At 40.1% G+C, this 23,098-nt stretch overlaps 1 protein-coding gene across 5 annotated transcripts in view; it reads right to left on the reverse strand.

Annotated features, from left to right (window-relative positions):
• Positions 1 to 308: 308 nt before the first annotated feature.
• The window catches only part of ppp3ccb (protein phosphatase 3, catalytic subunit, gamma isozyme, b), a 55,390-nt gene continuing 32,600 nt past the window's right edge, over positions 309 to 23,098 (reverse strand). For 2 of the 5 annotated variants that reach the window (XM_058411177.1, XM_058411179.1), the window contains exons 6-14: positions 22,353 to 22,492; positions 21,309 to 21,386; positions 21,121 to 21,215; positions 19,749 to 19,874; positions 18,865 to 18,942; positions 10,290 to 10,374; positions 9,389 to 9,486; positions 6,754 to 6,780; positions 309 to 3,295 (exon numbers count right to left, since the gene is read on the reverse strand). In XM_058411177.1, the coding sequence (XP_058267160.1) occupies positions 3,147 to 3,295; positions 6,754 to 6,780; positions 9,389 to 9,486; positions 10,290 to 10,374; positions 18,865 to 18,942; positions 19,749 to 19,874; positions 21,121 to 21,215; positions 21,309 to 21,386; positions 22,353 to 22,492 (876 nt within the window). In that variant the 3' untranslated portion in view covers positions 309 to 3,146. The remainder of the gene's footprint in view (positions 3,296 to 6,753; positions 6,781 to 9,388; positions 9,487 to 10,289; positions 10,375 to 18,864; positions 18,943 to 19,748; positions 19,875 to 21,120; positions 21,216 to 21,308; positions 21,387 to 22,352; positions 22,493 to 23,098) is intronic. The other 3 variants (XM_058411178.1, XM_058411183.1, XM_058411182.1) reach the window with 3 other exon arrangements.

Below are 23,098 nucleotides of genomic sequence, written 5' to 3' on the forward strand. Positions count from 1 at the left end.
CTGGTCGGAATTATAGGAAATCAGTAGAGATGAACTGAAGTATCATACAGTACACTGAGTATCGAGGTGCGTCATACTGTCCTAATATGGACGCTTCAAACATGGACACACAATACGTTCTGGCAAAATCACAGTTCAGAAAAGCACCGTCCTTGAGAAAGAACAAGCATCACAAATATAATTACTCACCACACACACACACTCTCTCTCTCTCTCTCTCCAAGCAGCTGAAAGTGCTCATCTTTTAACACAAGTCTTCAAGGCCATCACACAGAAACAAAACACAAATAACGAAGCAGAGAAGCCGGTTTCTTTTCCCCAACCTTTTTTTTTTATACATTTCTTTTTAGTTTCTTTTTGTTTTTTTTCTTGTTGTTTGTTTTCTTCTAATGGTGTGATACATCTACATAAACCCAGATTTGTTGAGGCCTTGCAATACAAGAACTTGACCAAAAAAAAAAAAAAAGAAAAAAGAAAAAAAAAAAAATCATCATCATCATCTTTTATCAGCTATTAAGAAATAAAAATCCTAATAGACATTAATTTTTCTGTACATTCTGTAAGATATGTTTGGAATCCATAACAGAAGTCAGAAATGAAGCCCTCCTGAGGCGGAGCATCTCTCCATATTCAACTCCTTAATAATGCAAAAAAAATAAAATAAAATAAAAAGCCCTAAATACGTTCACACACATCACGCCACAGTCAGTTCCCCTTTACGTCAGACGAGGAGGGGAGGGAAATAAAATAACAGGAAAAATAAACAACCAGAAGAACAAGAACGAAAAAAGCCTTTGGATTTTGCGGACCCATTTTGTAGAGAACAGGGGCGGAGAAAACAGACAAAATGAAACAACAAAAAAAAAAAAAATTATGATTTTAGTCAACAATAATTTAGTGAGTCTACATCGCTTCCCATAATAATAATAATAATAATAATAATAATAATAATAATAATACTACGACTGAGACAGTTTTGAGGTTTCATTGGTGCAATTTAACCTACTTCATGAACTTGCATTATATCCTTTATAACCACTTGCACTAATCCTAACAGCTCTAACCTGTGGTACGTAACATCTTCGCTGTGTCGGACTTTCCCTCCGACCTCGTCCTCGCTGCCATTCCACCCTCCCTTGATAATCCTGAAAACGTGCAAATTAGTCGTGGACGAAAAATTCCGAAAGCAGTGGGACTGGGAGTTACACGACATGGCGCCTCACCTCGGAAAGCGGAAGAAAAAGCGGGCGGATTAAAAACCGATTAGAGAATCTCAAAGCGAGTGAAAAGGAAAGGGACAAACGGAAATGTGATTTAAGTTGATCAGAGCTACAAGCGAGGGAATTGGTCCCGGAAACTTAACAAGCATGACTGAGAAAGTGATATTGGGGGGTGGGGGGTGGATCCACTTAATGAGTCACTGGAGTGAAACTGGCTTTGCATTAATAATTATAATAATAATAATAATTAATAATTATAATAATAATACTACAGCAGATAGAACAGCATACCAAAAAAACATAAGAAATAAAAGAAAAAGAAAAAGGCAGGAAGAACACGGCATAATGGGAAATTTGGTGAATGTAAGGCATGCATGCTAGTTTTTTTTTATTTTTACTTCAATTTATTTATTTATTTTTAGGATGCTGATGTTTTTTTTTTTTTTTTGTTCTAAACCTTAAACCAGAAGTCTGTTCACGAAAAAAAAAAAAAAGGTCTTAATCCGAGCTAAACTAAACGCCTCTCTGTACTGTGCTGAAATTATGATGATATTAAAATATGATTGAATGTATTACCTGTCCAGTTTTAATACGCATCTTTGGACCATAATTCATGTTCTGGGTAAAGATTGAACGCTAGGTTGAGGATACACACTGAAGGTATAAACGGTGTGACAGCAACAGATGCAGATTTTTTTTTATACTGTTTGGAGTTACTGCAATCATGATGTCACTCTTCATGTGTAAACTTTGAACATTATTTATTTATTTATTTATTTCCGAGGAGGAGGACACTGTCAAAAATAATGAATCATTGCAGCATCGTATCATTATCCAGTCGACAAAACATCTACGGAGCAGGCATGACCGGGTGTGTGATGGGAGAAACACACATGTACATACACACACTCTCAATTCCCCATTTTTTCCCCATTCACCAAGTTTGTGTTGCTTCATTTCCCGACTGATTTAAATCCCATTCAAAGAATAACATCAACAATTAAAAAAAAATATATATATATATCAAATCCCAAACATTCAAGTGTAGGAACGCTACACACGTACGTATCAGTGTGTGAACACTTGTGTCAGCTGTGAGCTTCGTCATTGGCAAGGAAGCAGTTCACTAATGAAAGCTTTTTCTTTCTTTTCTTTTTTATTTTGTGTGTGTGTGTGTGTGTGTAACCCCCAAAACCCGGACGACTTCGTGTTTATCTTAAGAACTCAGAAATATCTGCGCTATATTCTCGTGCCGACTTGCCAAAGCATGCGCGACATTTGTTTTTTTTTTTGCTAATCTACAAATCTTCAAAAATAAAACAAAACAAAAAAAACAGAGAAAAAAAAATAATTAATTAATCATGAACTTAAAAATTACAAAATGGATTTCAACTGTGATGACACCAATCCAAGGCTATTTATACATTTATACTGTGTTTTATACTCGTTGAATACTCATCGTAAATGTTTATTTATTTATCTTTTTTTTTTTTTTACCCCAACATTATATACTTAACTTCTCTTAATTTCTTATCGTATATCAATAAATAAATAAAAAAAAAAACATGATTTTTTTTTTGTTTGTTTTTTTTTTTAAACGGTGTTGTGCCGTTTTCTCCGAGAGAAATTTGATGGAGGGAGAAAGGACGAGAGAGAGAGAGAGAGAGAGAGATGGTTGGTTTTCATTGAGCTGGAGTGTGTGTGTGTGTGGGGGGGGGGTTCGCCTGTGTTAGTGCCGTTCTCTTACAAAACGGTCCGGGAGTGATTTTAAGATGAGCGAGAAAAAGAGAGAGAGAGAGAGATAAAGAGGAAAAGAGAGAGAGAGAGAGAGAGAGAGAAAGAGGAAAAGAGAGAGAGAGAGAGAGAGAGAGAGAAAGAGGAAAAGAGAGAGAGAGGGAGGGGGACATGAAAAGGGCGAGAGGGACACTACGCCTGTGCGTTGGTGCCGTTCTTGTCGGCGTTGATGGAGTTGGCTGTCGAGTCTTTTCGCGGAGGCATTCTTTCGTTTATCCGATCCAAACCGCGCGCCTCCTCGAAACTCTGGATCTTGTGCTGAGGGTTGAAGCCTTGAATAGCTGCGAGAGACAGGGGCGGAAACGACGAGAGGTCAGTCCGCGTCTTAAAAGACCTGCCACAGTGTGGAGCTATTCTCATTTCGCTTCATTTCTCTGCACTTCATCATACAGCCATAGAGAGTTTTAAAAGATTAAAGAGTATAGAGACACTTTATCACTTACTTGATTAGTGGGTGGTCGGGTTAGCGTGTTCGACATTAATGAGAGAGAAAAGGCAACTTATTATCAGCCACTTGACACACAACACAGACTGATGACACACACACACACACTTTTCGAGTCCTGAGTCCATTAAGAAGTGTTTTCATTTCGACAGTTCTCAGGCTGGATGATCGTTTGGGAGGCTGCTCTGAGGACGAGAGAAGTCCTAAACTGTGTGGTGTTCCTAATAAAGTGACCGACAAACGATAACGTGAAACGGTAACGTGATCTTTCTGTGTGTTGTGTTGGATTGGATATTTTGTGTGTTTCTTATCATCAGGATGTTGAGAATAAGAATGTTGGGCATGAGGAGGGGGGGTGAGAGAGAGAGAGAGAGAGAGGGAGAGAGAGAGATGGAGAGAGAGAGAGAGAGAGAGAGAGAGAGAGAGAGATGGATGACGCCATGGTGGTTAAAAACGTGTATAAAATATGAGTTTGCCAGTGACCAATCATGTCTCTGTCAGATTTAAGATTCAGCAGCTGTTGTACAGACGTTGACCATAAAACTAGTTTTCGTCATGGCAATAAAACTGAGGTCTGACCAGAGAGTGAGAGAGAGCTACGGCTGATAACGGATAACGAGATGCATCGGCATTTAATGCGCGCTAGGGCTAAAACGTGCAGACGTCGCAATAAAGATAAAGCGAAAACAGAAATTACGGATTTATATGAGGTTTTCTAGACGCTGGCGCAATCTCAGGGTGAAATCAGTCGGAAGTGTAGCTGAGCGGAGCGCTGGACCGGCAGCTGATAACTGACCAAATAAAAACACTCTCCATGATGCACTCGGACTTCAGGACCCGCCTCTAATCAGTTACACCACAACACCAGCAAATCTGTTTACCACAAAGACAAAAACATCTCTGCAGCAGGATGTTGAACACACACTCCTTATCAAAGGGCTTTACACACAGATAGGACACAGCGAGATGCTCACACACACACACAGGTTACAGGAACCACTGATCAGAAAGCTACAAGTACACCAGCACACTAAACATGGACTCCTTCTCCCAGTAACACCACCACAGTGTGACACACACACACACACACACACACACACACAATAAAGCTGGGGTGGGGGTGAGGTGAGGAAGGGGGACAGAGAGAAAAAGAGAAAACCTTGTGCATGAGAGAGACGAGAAAAAGAAACTGAGACAGAAACACAATGTGCTGCAGAGGAAGAGAGAGAGAAACTAAAAAGGAGAGAGAGAGAGAGAGAGAGAGAGAGAGAGAGAGAGAGAGAGAGAGAGAAAATGTGTGAGAAGGAGACAAATGCAGACAATGTCAGACAAAAAGAACATTAGAGAGAGAGATAGAGAGTGAGAGGGGGAGAGTGAAAGAGAGATACAGAGAGAATGAGAAAGTGAGAGAGAGAGAGAGAGAGAGAGAGAGAGAGAGAGAGAGTGAGATAAAGAGATACAGAAGATACAGAGAGAGAGAGAGAGAGAGAGAGAGAGAGATACAGAGAGAGAGGAAGGAAGAAAAGTAAAAAAGTATGAAACAGTGAGAAAGGGAAAGAGACTGAGACAGAATGTGAAACAAAATGGAAAAAAATTAGAAAAACCTGAGAGAGAGAGAGAGAGAGAGAGAGAGAGAGAGAGAGAGAGAGAAATTGAGGCAGAATGAGAGTGTGAAACAGAGTGTGTGAGAAGGAGACAAATGCAGACAATGTCAGACAGAAAGAACATATGAGAGAGAGAGAGACAGAGAGAGAGAGAGAGAGAGAGAGAAAAGGAAGGACATTTAATAGGAGATGAAGAACTAGTGAGAGAGATTTGAGAGAGAGAGAGAGAGAGAGAGAAAGAGAGAGAGATATTAGTGTGAAAGAGATGAATGATAAAGGGAGGCTGATTAAGTGGATTGGAGGTTTGGTTATTTTGCTAGTGTGCTGACTTTTATCTTTTTGTGTTGGCAGGAAGTAGAGGTGATTAAAAACAGACTTCCCTTGCTTGCTCTGTGGTTGACTAGCCCTCAGCTCCTGCATACAACTCTGCCTGCGTGTGTGTGTGTGTGTGTGTGTGTGTGTGTACCCAGTCTCGCTCCACCTTGCATTATCATCCCACGATGCAGCATCATTAAACTATTTCGCAGCGAGGAATTCGTTTATGTCTGCCTCCTACAAAGAGAGCTGCTTTCATCCAACTCCAGCTGTGCTGACAGCTGGCTGACTTCACACACACTTCGCCTTGCTAACTAATTAGCATATCGCCTGAGGGAAATGAGAGGCAAGTCTGTGGAGCTTACGCAGGCCTCTACGCAAAATTAGTCCTGCCCATTTTACAGCCACAGGACAAACTGTGCTGAAGTAGAGTGACGTCAGCCGTCGCTGAGCCATTAACCTCGTTTGGAAATCGATCGCGGTGATACGTTAATGATCGGGGTGTTGCCTATAATGCACTGAAAGTGTACGTCGCATGTGGCTAATACTGAGAAACGGCTGGCGATGAAGTACCTGGAAGGCTGCTTTTAGTGCTGACTTCATCTTTTCTTTTTTTTTTTTTTTTTAACCACCACTGTTTGCGTCAAATCATGAGCTTTTGGTGAACACTGACATGACTGACCTACTTAGTGTTCATCAGTCTGAGAGCACACAGAATAACATTCAGCTTCCCTAATTGACATGAAGCTCATGTCTGTTCATGAAGTATACACAACATGACTTTAGCCACAGATTTGCTAATTTTAGCTAATAATAACTAATTTTGGCGCTTCTGCGAAACCAATGACCCAATGAGGAATCAAACTGAACCAGTGCCACGCGCAGCAGATCCCTGAATCCGGTTCAATCCGTGTGGGAGGGTGAGGGCAAAATACACAACATAAATATGACTTGTTTAAAATATAAATGTTTTGCTTTTTCTATTTCTTTCCAGACGACGTACAATTTTGTGCATTATGTCTTTCTTACCTGCAAATGTTCGCTAAGTATATGTTCTGGTCAAAAGTGTGGAACCCTGAGCATCACAACTATATAAGGTTCTTCCTCAAAGTTGGAAGAACACCATTGTACACAGAATGTCTGTGTGTTCCGGTCCCCTTAAAGACCTAACAAATACCAAACACAAAAAGTGTGTGTGTGTGTGTGTGTGTGTGTGTAATGACTAAGCTAATTCTTAACACTGCCACAATTTATAAAAAGTCACACAGAGGAGACACACTTCAAGCAGTACAGGGAGGGGTGGAGGGGTGTGACTAAGACAGAAAAACACACACACACACACACACACACACACACACAAAGACGTGTTGCGTACCTCGGGCCTCGGCTGCTTCTACGGTGGCTGTGTAAGCGTGAGTAGCAGTGACATGCCCAAAACGAACGGAGAGAGAGTGAGTCACGTTATCAATGCAAAACAAAATCAGAGAAATCAGAAACGAGCACCAGAAAAAAAAAAAAAAAAACACAAACAAAATCCCCCCCCAAAATCCCTCATTCCTCATTCCTGTACAGTAAAAATTCAAAGCAGCATAAGCTTTTGTTTGTTTTTGATGAAATGTGAGCTTTCTTAAAAAAACACAAGCGTGAGAATTTCTATTACTGTATAAAATAAAAAAATAGTTAAGAATCAATTCTTTAAATTGTATCGCACAGTGATGCTGAATTCTCTATGCTGATTGGTCTGGATTGAACAGGAGCTTTGATAGAACACTGATGATTCTCCTCATCATGGCACCTGTCAGTGGGTGGGATATATTAGGCAGCAAGTGAACATTTTGTCCTCAAAGTTGATGTGTTAGAAACAGGAAAAATGGACAAGCGTAAGCAAGTTTGACCAGGTCCAAATTGTGATGGCTAGACAACTGGATCAGAGCATCTCCAAAACTGCAGCTCTTGTGGGGTGTTCCCGGTCTACAGTGGTCAGTATCTATAAGCAAAGTATCCTTTAAGTCAGGTTCTGCTGCTAGCATCTTGGTGCCAGATACCACAGCACACCTTCAGGGATCTAGTGGAGTCCATGCTTTGACAGGTCAGGGCTGTTTTGACAGCAAAAGGGGGACCAACACAATATTAGGCAGGTGGTCATAATGTTATGCCTGATCAGTGTGTGTGTGTATATTATATATATATATACACACACACACACACTCAAACACTAATAACTAACTAACTAACTAAATGAATTAATTCTGCTCAGGAGCTGGAGACGTGTTCATTTCATCAAAAACAAACCAGGTCACATTAGTGAGAGCTGTAAAACCATAAGCATTCATATAAGAATTACAAGATGTGGAAAAAAAGGAATAAAGAAAAGGTTTCGATTTTTGGATTTGAGGTTCAGCATGCTAGGTGCTAACGATGTTAGTATGAAGCGAGTGTGAGAGTGCACCATCAAGAACTGACCCCAACACTAATCCCACTGCGTTCATCAAACCCCACACACCCGGCTGAGCCTTTCATCTGAAACAATTCCCAGTTATTGCGCAAACATTCGGTTTATTTAAGCTTATTAAGATTCTGACAGATTACTGGTTCGTATCAAGAGTTAAATGCTGGATTGTTGGGGGAATAAAATACACGTGAGCGTTTGGTAAGTGGTGAAATGAAGCACAGCTCGTGGTGGTGCACTGTGTTTGCTGGAATAAACTGGGTCACGCTGTATCAGAGTCACAAAGCCACACGAGTGTGTCAGAGTCTCTGCAGGATGGAGAGTGTGTGTGAATGATAGAGTCTCCATACTGTGCATCACTATAATGTGTGTGTTGGGGATTTTAAAAAGCAAGATGATCTTTTCAAGAGGCGATAGAGTTAAAAAAAAAAAAAAAAAAAGAGAAGGGAAAAGGGGGAGAGACGATTAGTAAGCGGAAAAAAAAGTTGGGGATGTGCGAAGAAAAAGGCGAGAGAAAAGAAGAGACAGAGATTAAGGTTAATATATACAGAGAGAAAGCCAGAGGCATGAGGTGTGTTTATAAGCACACTCATAATCCAGTTGATATTAGGTTATTTTCCTAAAGGACTCCTAACCAGAGCAGAACTAAATCTTAAACCGAATTAAAGCCAAAACATCCTTAGAGCGTGATTTTTAGTGATTATTATTCAGAGTGACGTTTGATACACTGAGGCTTCTTAAAACTTTCCGCTGTCATTATCAGACCTGACCTCAGATTTTGATCACGCAAACTCTGATATTCAGAGAAGCTTGATTCAGTTTGAGCCAAGAAACTCTGTGAAACCCTGCAGAGGCGGCATTAAGATTCCTGTCACGAACGGCGTCTCGAATCGAAAACCTTACTTCCGAAAGTATTTGCTAATCTAGAAAATCCAGAGAGTTTTTCACCAAGAGTTTTCACTAGGTCTAAAGGTGGCATGAGAGGTTTATAGAAAATAAAGAAATAATAGCAGCCTATATATGTGATCTGAGACCTTATTTAGCAAAAGTCATCGGAAATGTTTAGCGCTGAACTACACTAGGGGAGTGAAAAGGACTGAAATAACATTTCAACATTTCACTTCAACACGACTTGGCTAAATGTGGCTCCCGATAACATTTCCAAATATTAGCACACAACCAAATAAATCCATTGTCAATATTTCTAATATTAAGTTAAAAGTTAAAATAAACCAAAAGAGGAGCGGTCGAGAGTTTCTCTCTCGCGACCTGACGTGGGATTGTGACCCCTCGTCTTACATGCAAACACACTCTTAAAATAGTGGAGGAGAGGCAAGAATGAGAAAGAGATACAGAGAGAGATAGAGAAGGATTAAAAGGGCAGGAAACCGAAAAAGAAAGCAAAAATGTGTTTTTTTTCTGTCTGTGTGTGAGAGAGCGAGAGAGAGAGAGAGAGAGAGAGAGAGAGAGAGAGAGAGAGATCCCATGCAGAAATGCAGTGCAGCAGCAGGGGTATAGGAGATTGCGCAGGGGCGTGTGTGTGTGTGTGTGTGTGTCTTACCGCTCTGCAGAGTCTGCCTGCCCCCAGAAAGCACCCCGAGTGGCAGCGTCCCAGTGGGGGTTAAACCCTTCAGCTGTAACACACTCTCATTCTCCTCTCTGACACACACACACACACACAGTCAGCACTACAATAAAATAAACTGACGAGAGGAGACTGTATTAACACATTAGTGGGAAATTATGATTTTAAACAAACGTGATTCATTTTTCATTGTAAGCATGAGTGTGTCAGAGAGAGAGAGAGAGAGAGAGAGAGAGAGAGTATGTGTGTGTGTATGTAGAGAGAGAGAGTGTGTATGTAGAGAGAGAGAGAGAAAGAAAGAGAGAGGAGAGAGTGTAGAGAGTGATAGAGAGAAAGAGTGAGAGATAGAGAGTGTAGAAAGAGAGTGAGAGAGACTGTAGAGAAAGAGTGTACAGAGTATAGAGAGAGAGAGAGAGAGGGGAGAGAGTATAGAGAGAGATAGAGAGAAAGATAGAGTGAGAGAGATAGAGAGTGTAGAGAGAGAGTGAGAGAGAGCGTAGAGACTGTAGAGAGGAAAGCGAGCAAGAGAGTTGAGTGTATAGAGAGAGAGAGAGAGAGGGGGGGGGGAGTATAGAGAGAGATAGAGAGAAAGATAGAGTGAGACAGAGATAGAGAGTGTAGAGAGAGAGTGAGACAGAGCGTAGAGACTGTAGAGAGGAAAGCAAGTAAGAGAGTTGAGTGTATAGAGAGAGAGAGAGAGAGAGAGAGCGTGTACAGAAAGAGTGTAGAGAATATAGAGAGATAGATAGAGAGTGTGTAGAGACTGGAGAGAGAGAGAGAGAGAGAGAGAGAGAGAGAGAGAGAGTGCGAGAGAGTGAGAGAGATATCTGTGAGTGTGTTTTCTATGTGACAGGATTCCTAAAGAGTGTGTGTTCACCTAAGTATGGAGAAAACTCTGGCCATTTTGCCGATGGCACGGATCTTATTCCTGATCACCTCCTTACGAACAGCCGGAGCACCACCTGAGAGAGAGAGAGAGAGAGAGAGAGAGAGAGAGGGAGGGAGGAATGTGACTGGTGACACTCTTAATTACTAGTGAGACATCACTATCATGTTTGTTGTTTCTTTGCTCAGGAGGTGTGTGTTATTTGTGTATATCTGGTGGCAACATGACCTGTACGTTAATATCTAATCTAACACGTTGTTTCCATAGCAACAGCTCGTACTTGCGTGACGACCGCTCCGCATAATCTAAAAGGATGCGTCCCGGATCGCATACTTGTGCACTACTCTACTCCGTTTTGCAGTATGGGTAGGATGCACTGAAAAGACTACAGGACCTGATGGTGGACGCCCTGTTACTATGGAAACGACTACACATTACGAGGAGTGCATTAACGCGAACATGCGATTCGAATCAGTCCGAGAACACTGATGAAAATGCGACGGACGCTGTGAACAATTATTCAAAAGCTTCTTAATCAGATCTGAGAATTCACCAGCGCTGGGGTGCTTGGATGATCCTTAAATGCTGAAGATATTACGCTTCGGTTATTGTGTTGTAACGACTAACGGCTTCTACTGAAATTACTCCTCTCCTCTAAGGAGTTGTGCATCATCATCATCATCATCATCATCATTATCCTCCCTGCTGCTTCCAGTCATATTAGAGCGTCGTATTTCCAGCTGATATTCATGAAGAATAATGGCGCCTCATTAGAGAATCATCATTCGCTGCGTTTCCTTCACTCCATCGTCCGTAACGAGGCGGTTAAACGGCGACCGAACGAGCCGTCGGAGCTCTCTCTATCTCTCTTCCCTCTCCCCGAAGGGATCGATAACCCCCATTTCTAAGCCTCACAGAGGAAATGTGTCAGGCCAGGATATAATTACGCACCACTGAAAAAGAAGGCCAAATCAAATCAAACGTATCAGGCACAGTAAGTGGGCCACCAAACTCCTACATAAGAGTTTCATACCACTTCAGGGATTGCAGAACTGTACTTCAGGAGCGCTGAATTAAGGACAGAATGCGTTTAAGTCAAAAAGGTCACACACAAACGGTGTGTCATTTATGTTGGAATTTTAAAAAAGACACTTTTAGACGCTGCTCTCGTACTGGAAATTGAAACAATCCTACACTGTGTAGCAGGGATTCGGCTCCCAGTGACAAATTCAATTGCTCACTATAAACAGAATCTTGTTTAAAGTGGACTGGTTAAGAGGGTCACATGTTAAAAAGGTTTAGTCGGTGTGAATGGAACAGTGCAGCACTCAGGTGTGGAGAGAAACAAGAGCTCCGCCAGCGTCTGGTCCACTTCCAAACAAACGCGACTGTAGTGACAAAGTGATTTCACTGAACTGACTGAACTTGCTGTGTGTTTTGGGTTGCAGGGAGCAGGGAGCATTTTATTTGCAGACACTCTCGAAGCTGAGATGCGAAAGGACAGAGCTGGTGCTCTGGATATTTGGACAAACAAAAATAGAACCATAATGCTTGATGTGGAAAAATGTCAGCTCCACGTTCTCCATGTTCCTGTTTTTTTCCTCATTATACTCCCTAATTTGGCCACCAGCAAAATTTCCATATACAATCCAGCTCCTTTCACACCACAGCCACCAGGGTGAAGACTCATGAACTTATAAAGTCAGTAAGTCACATTTTTTCCCCCAAAGTGCTACATCACAGGGAAGGGGAAGAGAGCACACTGGAGGAAATTTCCATCAACCCTCTTCCACATACATGAGCTAACAACTGTCATTTACAGGAGAGAGAGGCAGAGAGAGAGGCAGAGTGAGAGATTAAGTGTTTACATATCCTCTCGATCGGACTAAAATGGTTTAAACCACCCCTTACCATCCGATTGAAATTTTAATCGGATGTGGCAAACTCCATCCAATTGACGTGTTTACATGACACTTTTTTAATCTGATTGTGCTTCTAGTCCTGTTACGATCGGATTACAAGTGTCCATGTAAACGCACCTAGTGAGAGAGAGGCAGAAAGAGAGACAGAGAGAGAGAGGCAGAGTGAGAGAGAAAGTGAGAGAGAGACAGAAAGAGAGCGAGAGCAAGAGAGAGAGAGAGAAAGTGAGAAAGAGACAGAAAGAGAGAGGCATCTCTTCTTTTCACCTAGACAGTACAGCTAATTTTGCCTCCCCCATTTTGCCCCCTTGGCTCCCCACTCACAGACTGTCATTATGAACTCGCGATCTCAGGATAACAAAGCGACAGAGTTTCTGTTTCTGCCACTCAGGAGCTACGCCTGGGTGAATTTGCTTGTTTACCGTACTCAGTCAGTGTACTTCCCACTAAAGAGTACGTTTTCAGCTCTACACGCCCTTCCAAACCTGAAATCAAACCAAACTGCAAAGAAACTGAAGGTATCAATTTGCGCTTGGATCTAGAATCCGTAAATGGACTAAAGTGTGAAAACCTATTCTAGCGCTACAGCATTTGAACTTTTTTTGTTTTTACTAACTGCACCGTTCCTAGCGGTATTTATATTAACACCGGTGCTAAGCTGCCTTTTTTTTTTTTTTTTGGAGATGGACACCAGAAGGTTCTCCTAACTGATGCTGAGCATATTTAGGTGATCATAGCTGTACTGCACAGCCTACACAAATCACTACCAAGCTACACTTTAAATATACACTATGTTGCCAAAGGTTTTGGGACACCCCTCCAAATGATTGAATTCAGGGGTTGTTTTTCAGGGGTTGGGCTCGGCCTCTTAGTTCCAGTGAAAGGAACTCTTGATGCTTCAGCATGCCGAGACATTTTGGATTTCATGCTCATGCTCCCAACTTTGTGGGAACAGTTTGGGGATGACCCCTTCCTGTTCCAACATGACTGTACACCAGTGTACAAAACAAGGTCCATAAAGACATGGATAAGAGAGATTGGTGTGGAGGAACTTGACTGGACTGCACAGAGTCCTGACCTCAACCTGATAAAACACCTTTTGAATGAATTAGAGCGGAGACTGTGAGCCAGACCAACATCAGGTCCTGACCTCACGAATGTGCTTCTAGAGGAATGGTCAAAAATTCCCATAAACACACTCCTAAACCTTGTGGAAAGCCTTCCCAGAAGAGTTGAAGCTGTTCTAGCTGCAAAGTACAAGCCAACTCCATATTACATTCATGTGCATGTAAAGTCAGACGCCCCAAAACTTTTGGCAATACAGTGTATACCTTTCACTTCTGAATCATTACATCAATCTGATTATTATCAGCTTATTATTATATAATAATCCTGTTCAGCTGGGATCAGGTTTGCATCCAGAGATCTAATAACATTATTCACAGATAAAACAGATTTCCGGCCAAATGATTTTCTTTAACCAAAATGCTGCAGTTTTTTACTTCCATTGGAGTAGACATCTCAAATTTTTCAAATCTCTAGGGTGGGAAAAATAAATAAATCCAGGCACTGTGGCTTGTCATATTTAATCATGTTTGCCGTCAGACATTTTTAGCAGTCACAAAATGATGGATGCTCTAAAAGATTCTCTAAAACTACAATATGTAAAAGAAAAGGATTGAAGAAAAACGAGATCTCACAAGCTGCTTAAGCTCAAGCTGATCTCACACCGTGGCTAGTAAAGGGGGAAAAAGGCATATGCCACAATATCACACGTGCAGTGTTCTATAAATAACATCACGCTTCGTGAACATGTGTGAACATCTGAACATGTGTGAACATCTGAACATGTGTGACAAACACGAGAGTTCTTGAGAGTTACAGACTTGCGGCTGCTCACGGTAACTTATAAGAGGCTAGATTTTTTCTGAAAGGAAGCGATGTAGAATAAATACATAAAGCCATCCTGAAAAATTAAACCCATATGTATAGGGCTTAATAAAAATCTCTAAAAATATCTATCTATCTGTCTGTCTGTCTGTCTGTCTGTCTGTCTATCTATCTATGTGTCTATCTATCTATCTATCTATCTATCTATCTATCTATCTATCTATCTATCTATCTATCTGTCTGTCTATCTATCTATGTGTCTATCTATCTATCTATCTATCTATCTATCTATCTATCTATCTATCTATCTGTGTGTCTGTCTGTCTGTATCTATCTATCTATCTATCTATCTATCTATCTATCTATCTATCTATCTATCTATCTATCTATCTGTGTGTCTATCTATCTATCTATCTATCTATCTATCTATCTATCTATCTATCTATCTATCTATCTATCTATCTATCTATCTATGTCTCTCTATCTATCTATCTATCTATCTATCTATCTATCTATCTATCTATCTATCTATCTATCTATCTATCTATCTATCTATCTGTGTGTCTGTCTGTCTGTATCTATCTATCTATCTATCTATCTATCTATCTATCTATCTATCTATCTATCTATCTATCTATGTCTCTCTATCTATCTATCTATCTATCTATCTATCTATCTATCTATCTATCTATCTATCTATCTATCTATCTATCTATCTATCTATCTATCTGTGTGTGTGTCTGTCTGTATCTATCTATCTATCTATCTATCTATCTATCTATCTATCTATCTATCTATCTATCTATCTATCCATCTATCTATCCATCTATCCATCTGTGTGTCTATCTATCCATCTATCTATCCATCTATCCATCTGTGTGTCTATCTATCTATCTATCTATCTATCTATCTATCTATCTATCTATCTATCTATCTATCTATCTATCTATCTGTGTATCTGTCTGTCTGTATCTATCTATCTATCTATCTATCTATCTATCTATCTGTCTGTCTATCTATCTATGTGTCTATCTATCTATCTATCTATCTATCTATCTATCTATCTATCTATCTATCTATCTATCTGTGTGTCTGTCTGTCTGTATCTATCTATCTATCTATCTATCTATCTATCTATCTATCTATCTATCTATCTATCTATCTATCTGTGTGTGTGTCTGTCTGTATCTATCTATCTATCTATCTATCTATCTATCTATCTATCTATCTATCTATCTATCTATCTATCCATCTATCTATCTATCCATCTATCCATCTGTGTGTCTATCTATCCATCTATCTATCCATCTATCCATCTGTGTGTCTATCTATCTATCTATCTATCTATCTATCTATCTATCTATCTATCTATCTATCTATCTATCTATCTATCTGTGTATCTGTCTGTCTGTATCTATCTATCTATCTATCTATCTATCTATCTATCTATCTGTCTGTCTATCTATCTATGTGTCTATCTATCTATCTATCTATCTATCTATCTATCTATCTATCTATCTATCTATCTATCTATCTATCTGTGTGTCTGTCTGTCTGTATCTATCTATCTATCTATCTATCTATCTATCTATCTATCTATCTATCTATCTATCTATCTATCTGTGTGTCTATCTATCTATCTATCTATCTATCTATCTATCTATCTATCTATCTATCTATCTATGTCTCTCTATCTATCTATCTATCTATCTATCTATCTATCTATCTATCTATATATCTGTGTGTCTGTCTGTCTGTATCTATCTATCTATCTATCTATCTATCTATCTATCTATCTATCTATCTATCTATGTCTCTCTATCTATCTATCTATCTATCTATCTATCTATCTATCTATCTATCTATCTATCTATCTATCTGTGTGTGTGTCTGTCTGTATCTATCTATCTATCTATCTATCTATCTATCTATCTATCTATCTATCTATCTATCTATCTATCCATCTATCTATCCATCTATCCATCTGTGTGTCTATCTATCCATCTATCTATCCATCTATCCATCTGTGTGTCTATCTATCTATCTATCTATCTATCTATCTATCTATCTATCTATCTATCTATCTATGTCTCTCTCTGTCTATCTATCTATCTATCTATCTATCTATCTATCTATCTATCTATCCATCTATCTATCCATCTATCCATCTGTGTGTCTATCTATCCATCTATCCATCTATCTATCCATCTATCCATCTGTGTGTCTATCTATCTATCTATCTATCTATCTATCCATCTATCTATCCATCTATCCATCTGTGTGTCTATCTATCCATCTATCTATCCATCTATCCATCTGTGTGTCTATCTATCTATCTATCTATCTATCTATCTATCTATCTATCTATCTATCTATCTATCTATGTCTCTCTCTGTCTATCTATCTATCTATCTATCTATCTATCTATCTATCTATCCATCTATCTATCCATCTGTGTGTCTATCTATCCATCTATCCATCTATCTATCCATCTGTGTGTCTATCTATCTATCTATCTATCTATCTATCTATCTATCTATCTATCTATCTATGTCTCTCTCTGTCTATCTATCTATCTATCTATCTATCTATCTATCTATCTATCTATCTATCTATCTATGTCTCTCTCTCTGTCTATCTATCTGTGTGTCCATCCATCCATCCATCCATCCAGCTGAACCCTAATTCAGTACTGATGAAATGTTCCTCATTCCTCATGTATTTGACAACATTAAGCCTTAGCCAACGTTAAAAAGCGTGTCGGTTCTTCGCACACTCCAAAAAACCCAAGTCCTTGAGCACACTTGAGCTGCTCACGTACTTCCTCGACCCGTGTTGGACCCTTTTAAACAGATGGAGAGATAGCTAGTGCGAGAGAGGACAGCGAGTTCAGTGTGAGACTTAGACACGCTGCTCTAAATAGCTTTAAATGGGTTACTCTGTTTCTCTCGCTCTCATCCAGACACACATCTGTGAAAGCCACGGAGCTCTGCAGACCTGCTGCTCTCGGTGTGCATCAGGGTCAGCAAAAGTCAGGGAAAAAATAAAAAATAACAAAACAGGGCTGACGTTCAGGTGCAGTCTATGAGCTGAAAGAAAGGGAGATGTGTTATCGTTTTTGGTTTTTAGAGGAAGTCATGAGTTGGAGCTAAAAATCCTACAGCTATTCTAGGAATAATTGGCAGAATTTTTAAAAATGAGCAGAATCTGTATTAACCAGATCTGAATTATTGCTGCTTGCTGTGGGTGTTGGTCTGATTTCATTATATACATTTGTGTTCATCTTACATCACCACAGACACACGTGGAGAACACAACCATATAGACCGATCAGGCATAACATTATGATCAGTGAGAGGTGAACACTGATGATCTCCTCATCATGGCACCTGTTAGTGGGTGGGATATATTAGGCAGCAAGTGAACATTTTGTCCTCAAAGTTGATGTTAGAAGCAGGAAAAACGGACAAGAGTAAGGATTTGAGCAAAGGGCCAAATTGTGATGGCTAGACCACTGGATCAGAGCATCTCCAAAACTGCAGCTCTTGTGGGGTGTTCCCCGCTCTGCAGTGGTCAGTATCTATCAAAAGTGGTCCAAGGAAGGAACAATGGTGAACCGGTGACAGGATCATGGATGGCCAAGGCTCATTGATGCACGTGGGGAGTGAAGGCTGGCCCGTGTGATCCGATCTAAGAGGTGAGCTACTGTTGCTCAAAGTGCTGAAGAAGTTAATGCTGGTTCTGATAGAAAGGTGTCAGAATACACAGTGCAGGACGGGTCAGGGCTGTTTTGGCAGTAAAAGAGGGGCCAACACAATAGTAGACAGGTGGTCATAATGTTATGCCTGATCAATGTATTATTATATTGATGCTATTATTCTCAGTAAGGCGTCTCACCTGTCTCTTCTCATTCACACTCACTCATGCTACACCTGTGTTGTGGAAACCAATAATGTGATCCTCGACTAAAACACACACACAGGTTACTTTACTTCCTGAACAAGTGCAGATCTGTGGATGAGAGTTCCAGAGCAACCTGAACTCACACCTCCTTCTACAGGAAGTCTCGGGTTCGGTACCGTGCTGCACTTCCTGGTCCGCATGACAGCTTTTCTGATTTTTCATGCGACCCGTTTCAGACTAAACTGCCAACGAGGACGAATCGGTAATGAACGCTGCTGTAAACTGTAATATCTTCTTCAGGCTCATCATCATCAGGCGGATTTGTTTACCAGGATTTCACTAGCCCACTACATTTCAATAGCAGGTTAGATTTACCTTCAACTTTGCATCACATTTTATTGCTGTTTGACTCGCTCCTTCTACTTTATTTCCAAATTTGCAGCACTTTTTTCAACGTTATTTATTTATTTTTCCAAAGAAAAACCCAAAACGTTACTATTTACCTGTAATTAATGCTTAATTATTTAATAAAACTTAAATGATTGAATAATTATTAGAACATATTTGGTTTATCGGTCTTGTCTTTTGAGAGAATGGCACAAAATCAAAACGGTCAGCAAACTTCTGAAGCTTAGAATTTCAGATAAAGAACTGAGACAGTCTCTTGTAATCAATCACATGAAAAGCTCTGCTCGGTGAAAGGCGTGTGGAATTATTTCTCTTTCATACACGCTCAAGGTTAGCTAACTGCTTTATAACCGTCACTATCGCCATGGCAACACTTGCAAGGCTGCAACACCTACGTTCGGATATGAGCGAAGGTTTGTATGATGGAATGAAAAACAAAAGTTTACCTTCACAGGTGTCGTCTCCTTCTGACATGAGCTCATCGTCGGAGCAAATGTTCAACACGTTCACCAGCATCTCCGTCACTACAACAGTAAAAAGTGAGTCTCACACGCATTGTCCATCACATTCACCCTCTCCTAAGCCTGTATCTGAATCCAGACGTTTTTAGATGACATCATTACAAGAGCGCCAGCCAAACACACTCCTGACGAGACAGGAACACTACGTACATCATTATTTATTCCAAACACTGTTCCTTTCCCGTTTATCACACCAGCTCAGGTGGATGGAAACAGTACAGGTCACGGAAATGTTCTTTAAAGTAAGTATTTTGTGTATAAAGTGTGTAATGTAATGCAACATTTTATTATTTTGGCACATTTTCCCCACTTTCTAGGGCGATTTCTAGGCATTGCAGGCAGTTTTTAGATCAACTGCATACCTAATTTGTTAAAACTAATCGAAATCCCTTTCAACAGCCCTTAAAGGAAAAAATAAATAAATAAAATAAATAATAATGTAAAAAAGAACAGTTTACCGCCCCCAAATAAATAAATAAAATAAAATAAAATAAAATAAAATAAATAAAAAAACGATTAAATCATGAAAGGAAAACATTGACCATAACAAGACAAGTCGGTTTTTAAGGAAGTTTTTTTGATATATATTTTTTTTAATTATATTGTGTGTGTTTTATTCATCTGATTATCATTTAATTTGCAATCCAATCACTAGTAGAAAAAAAAAGAAATAAAAAATGATATCTCCACATAAAAACAGTCTGAGGTGACCAGAAATCTTGGAAATAAATCTTTAAAAGTGCTCATATGTAGGGGGGGAAAAAAAAAAAGTGAACTTCCTTTTTAAAACAGCTATAAACTTTTGTTACCTTTCTCTCCGACAAAAGGCAAAGACCATGTGAAAACGTCCATGAAGTTGGGCAGCCAGTATGGATGAGGAGAGCAGTTGAACTGCCGGATATTCATGACGTTATTCTCATACTTCAACACAGCAGCTAGAGGGAGAGAATAACCACAGAGTCAGAAAGTAAAGGCGTTACGGGTTTCACTGGATATCGAGATGTTGTCTGGAACGGTTTCTACGGTTACATATAGCTAGTTAACGTAACTTTCTGACAGGCAGTGTTTCTAACACATAGCATCACTTCATAGCCAGTCCATTCAGGATTCTGTGATTACAGAAAAATCAAGGAAATACTGTGAAATTCACGGGAGCTTGCAATTTTTCCAAAAAATTGGGCATGACATACGGATTCTCTTCGAATGCAATGATCATAGAAAGTCATTATATCCATGTCTTCACTGGTTAAGTAGCCTTTATTATCACAGATACACTACTGCACAGTAAAATTCTTTCTTTGCATAACCCATCCTTGGAGGATTGGGGTCAGAGCGCAGGGTTTAGCCATGATGCAGTGCCCTTGGATCTTATAATCAACAACCCAGAGCCTTAACCACTTGAGCTACCACCACCCCATTCAGAGTTTGTGCTTGCAATTCTGACAGTTTAAGGAGATTCCCAGAAAAAAAAAAAAGCACAGTAAGGCATCAGAAAAACAGGCATTTTTGGCCCCAGAAACTCCTGGAGAAACTGATTAGCTACATTACACTGCACAGACTACACACACTACACAGTGGAACCTTGGCATATGAATGTCTCATGAATTTTCGCCCTAAGAATTGAAATCCTGCAAGAAATTTGCATCGGCATATGAAGCATTTGCAAAACTCCTTTGCGTCAGTGGAAAGACAAGTGATTTACAAATTTTACAAAAAATGAAAACGTTTTGAAAGAGTCAACCCACGATGAGTTTAAAAACTAGGTGATATTTCATGCGTTTTTTTTCTGTTGACAGATTGGTGGCGTGGGTGCTCTGTTCTATTTTTAGCCGTGGCTTGGTGGCACGACTTGCTTGGCTTGGGTCAGTTCTTTGTAAGCAGCCGTACAGTTTACATACGCTTCGTACTGGGAATATTGCTAACATATTTGGGTGGCTGGAACGGATTATCTGCATTTATATATATTTTCTTTTTATGGGAAAATTCTTTTCACAATACACACCTTCACCCTAAGAATGAGTTAAATTTGAATGCTGAGGTTCCACTGTATGTGTAAACACAGCAGCTCTAAAACTCCGATATCATAAACTGTACTGAAATCCACTTACGATTTTGTGACTAAGCCTGCAGAGGCTGACACAGAATGAAACACATATCTATCAGTATCTTAATAGGACTCACCTTTATTGTTATAAACATCTAAGTAGTTTGGTGCTGAGAAGATTGTGATTAATGACGGGAACCCCGTCGTCTGGCTTTTTCTGTACATTCGGTACCTAATCGGGGGACAAACACACACTCAATCCGTTAAAGTGACGGTATAGTGACAGTAGGCTTCACCGAGCGTGAAGATGACCGCTCTCACTCACCCTGCGTCCTGGGCTTCATGCGCTCGGATTATCGACAACAAGTTATTGTTCATCAGGAAATCGCACACGGCAGGATAACTGGGGAGAGAATCACAGTTATTCCGGAATACTCCTCCTGATCATCGGGCGGTCACGTCCCGTAACAAGAGCTGCTTTTATTTCATCAGGGGGCAGAACGTGGAACGTGACATGCTAATTGCTGACTTTTAAAAACAAACGAGAATCTGGGATTACTGATAAAATACCATCTGATGGATGATTGTAAAGCAGAAACGGAACTGAAAACAAACAAAGATCATCCTACACTGATGTATATATTTGATTTGGCACAGGTTTTATGCCACATGCCCTTCTTGACATAACCCTCCCTTTTTTTTTTGTATCTGGGTTTGGGACCAGCACTGAGAGTGTACTGAATTGTGTGACCCCCAGAGCGTCTGGTCGAACCAAACCTGGCCCACGGCATCCAAGCCACTAGTTAACCTGAAGCTTAAACAGAACTAAATGTTACTGATCCATTTTCTATCTTAAAGATTTCTCCATCTGGTCCATTTAAACCAGCATCAACATATCGGCAGAGCAGCATATCATCCTGCTGTCCATCATACTGATGACCCTGCACTTTACAGCTCTCTACCTGTCCATGACCCTGTACCACTATGCTCACATCACTGGCTTCCTGATCACATCGAAATAATCACATGATCACAATTATGTCTCTCGCACCATATTTCATTCGGACAGTAACATGCACACAGCTAACACACAGTTAACACATACCCAACACATTACACTCACTCCTATGTGCATCATGCATCATCGTCTCACACACACACACACACACACACACACACACACACACACACAGGCACTGAGAACAAAGCATCCTGAGCTCAAAAACTTCCCTTCATACAAATAATGAATGAGAAACCAAATCACTGTCAATTTTCAAATCTGATGAAACAAAATCAGTTTTTGGTTTGGACGTTACGACCCGACTGTATAATATATGCATATTTCTGTGTGTGTGTGTGTGTGTGTTACCTGTAAAAGTAAGAGCAGCCTCTCACACTGTTGTGACAGAAGTGCTCCTGTGTTTTTTCACTGCCATAATCCTCACCAGGATCTGACCAGAGCAGGTCGCACATCGGCCCGAAAGCTGGAGGCTCCTTAAATCGATCTAACTGCATTGCAAAAACACACACACACACATTAGATGTACATATAAACATATACACACACACACCATAAAATGATGAGACATGTATATATACCTACACACCCACATACATGGACACATTTACATATATTTTGTGTACACACACACACAGACAGACACACAGAAACACAGGCAGAAACACAGACAGACACACAAACACAGACAGACACACAAACACACAAACACAGACAGACACACAGAAACACACAAACACAGAAACACAAACACAGACACACACACAAACACACAGACAGAAACACAGACAGAAACACAAACAGACACACAAAGAGAGAAACACAAACACACACAAACACACAGACAGACACACAAACACAGACAGACACACAAACACAGACAGACACACAAACACAGACAGACACAGAAACAAAGAGAGAAACACAAACACAAACAGACACACAAACACACAGAAACAGACAGACACAGAAACAAAGAGAGAAACACAAACACACAGACAGAAACACAAACAGACACACAAACACACAGAAACACAGACAGACACAGACACACAGAAACAGACAGACACACAGAAACAGACAGACACACAGAAACA

The sequence above is a fragment of the Hemibagrus wyckioides genome, linkage group LG16 (genome assembly GCF_019097595.1).
Source record: "Hemibagrus wyckioides isolate EC202008001 linkage group LG16, SWU_Hwy_1.0, whole genome shotgun sequence".
Taxonomy (NCBI): Eukaryota; Metazoa; Chordata; class Actinopteri; order Siluriformes; family Bagridae; genus Hemibagrus; species Hemibagrus wyckioides.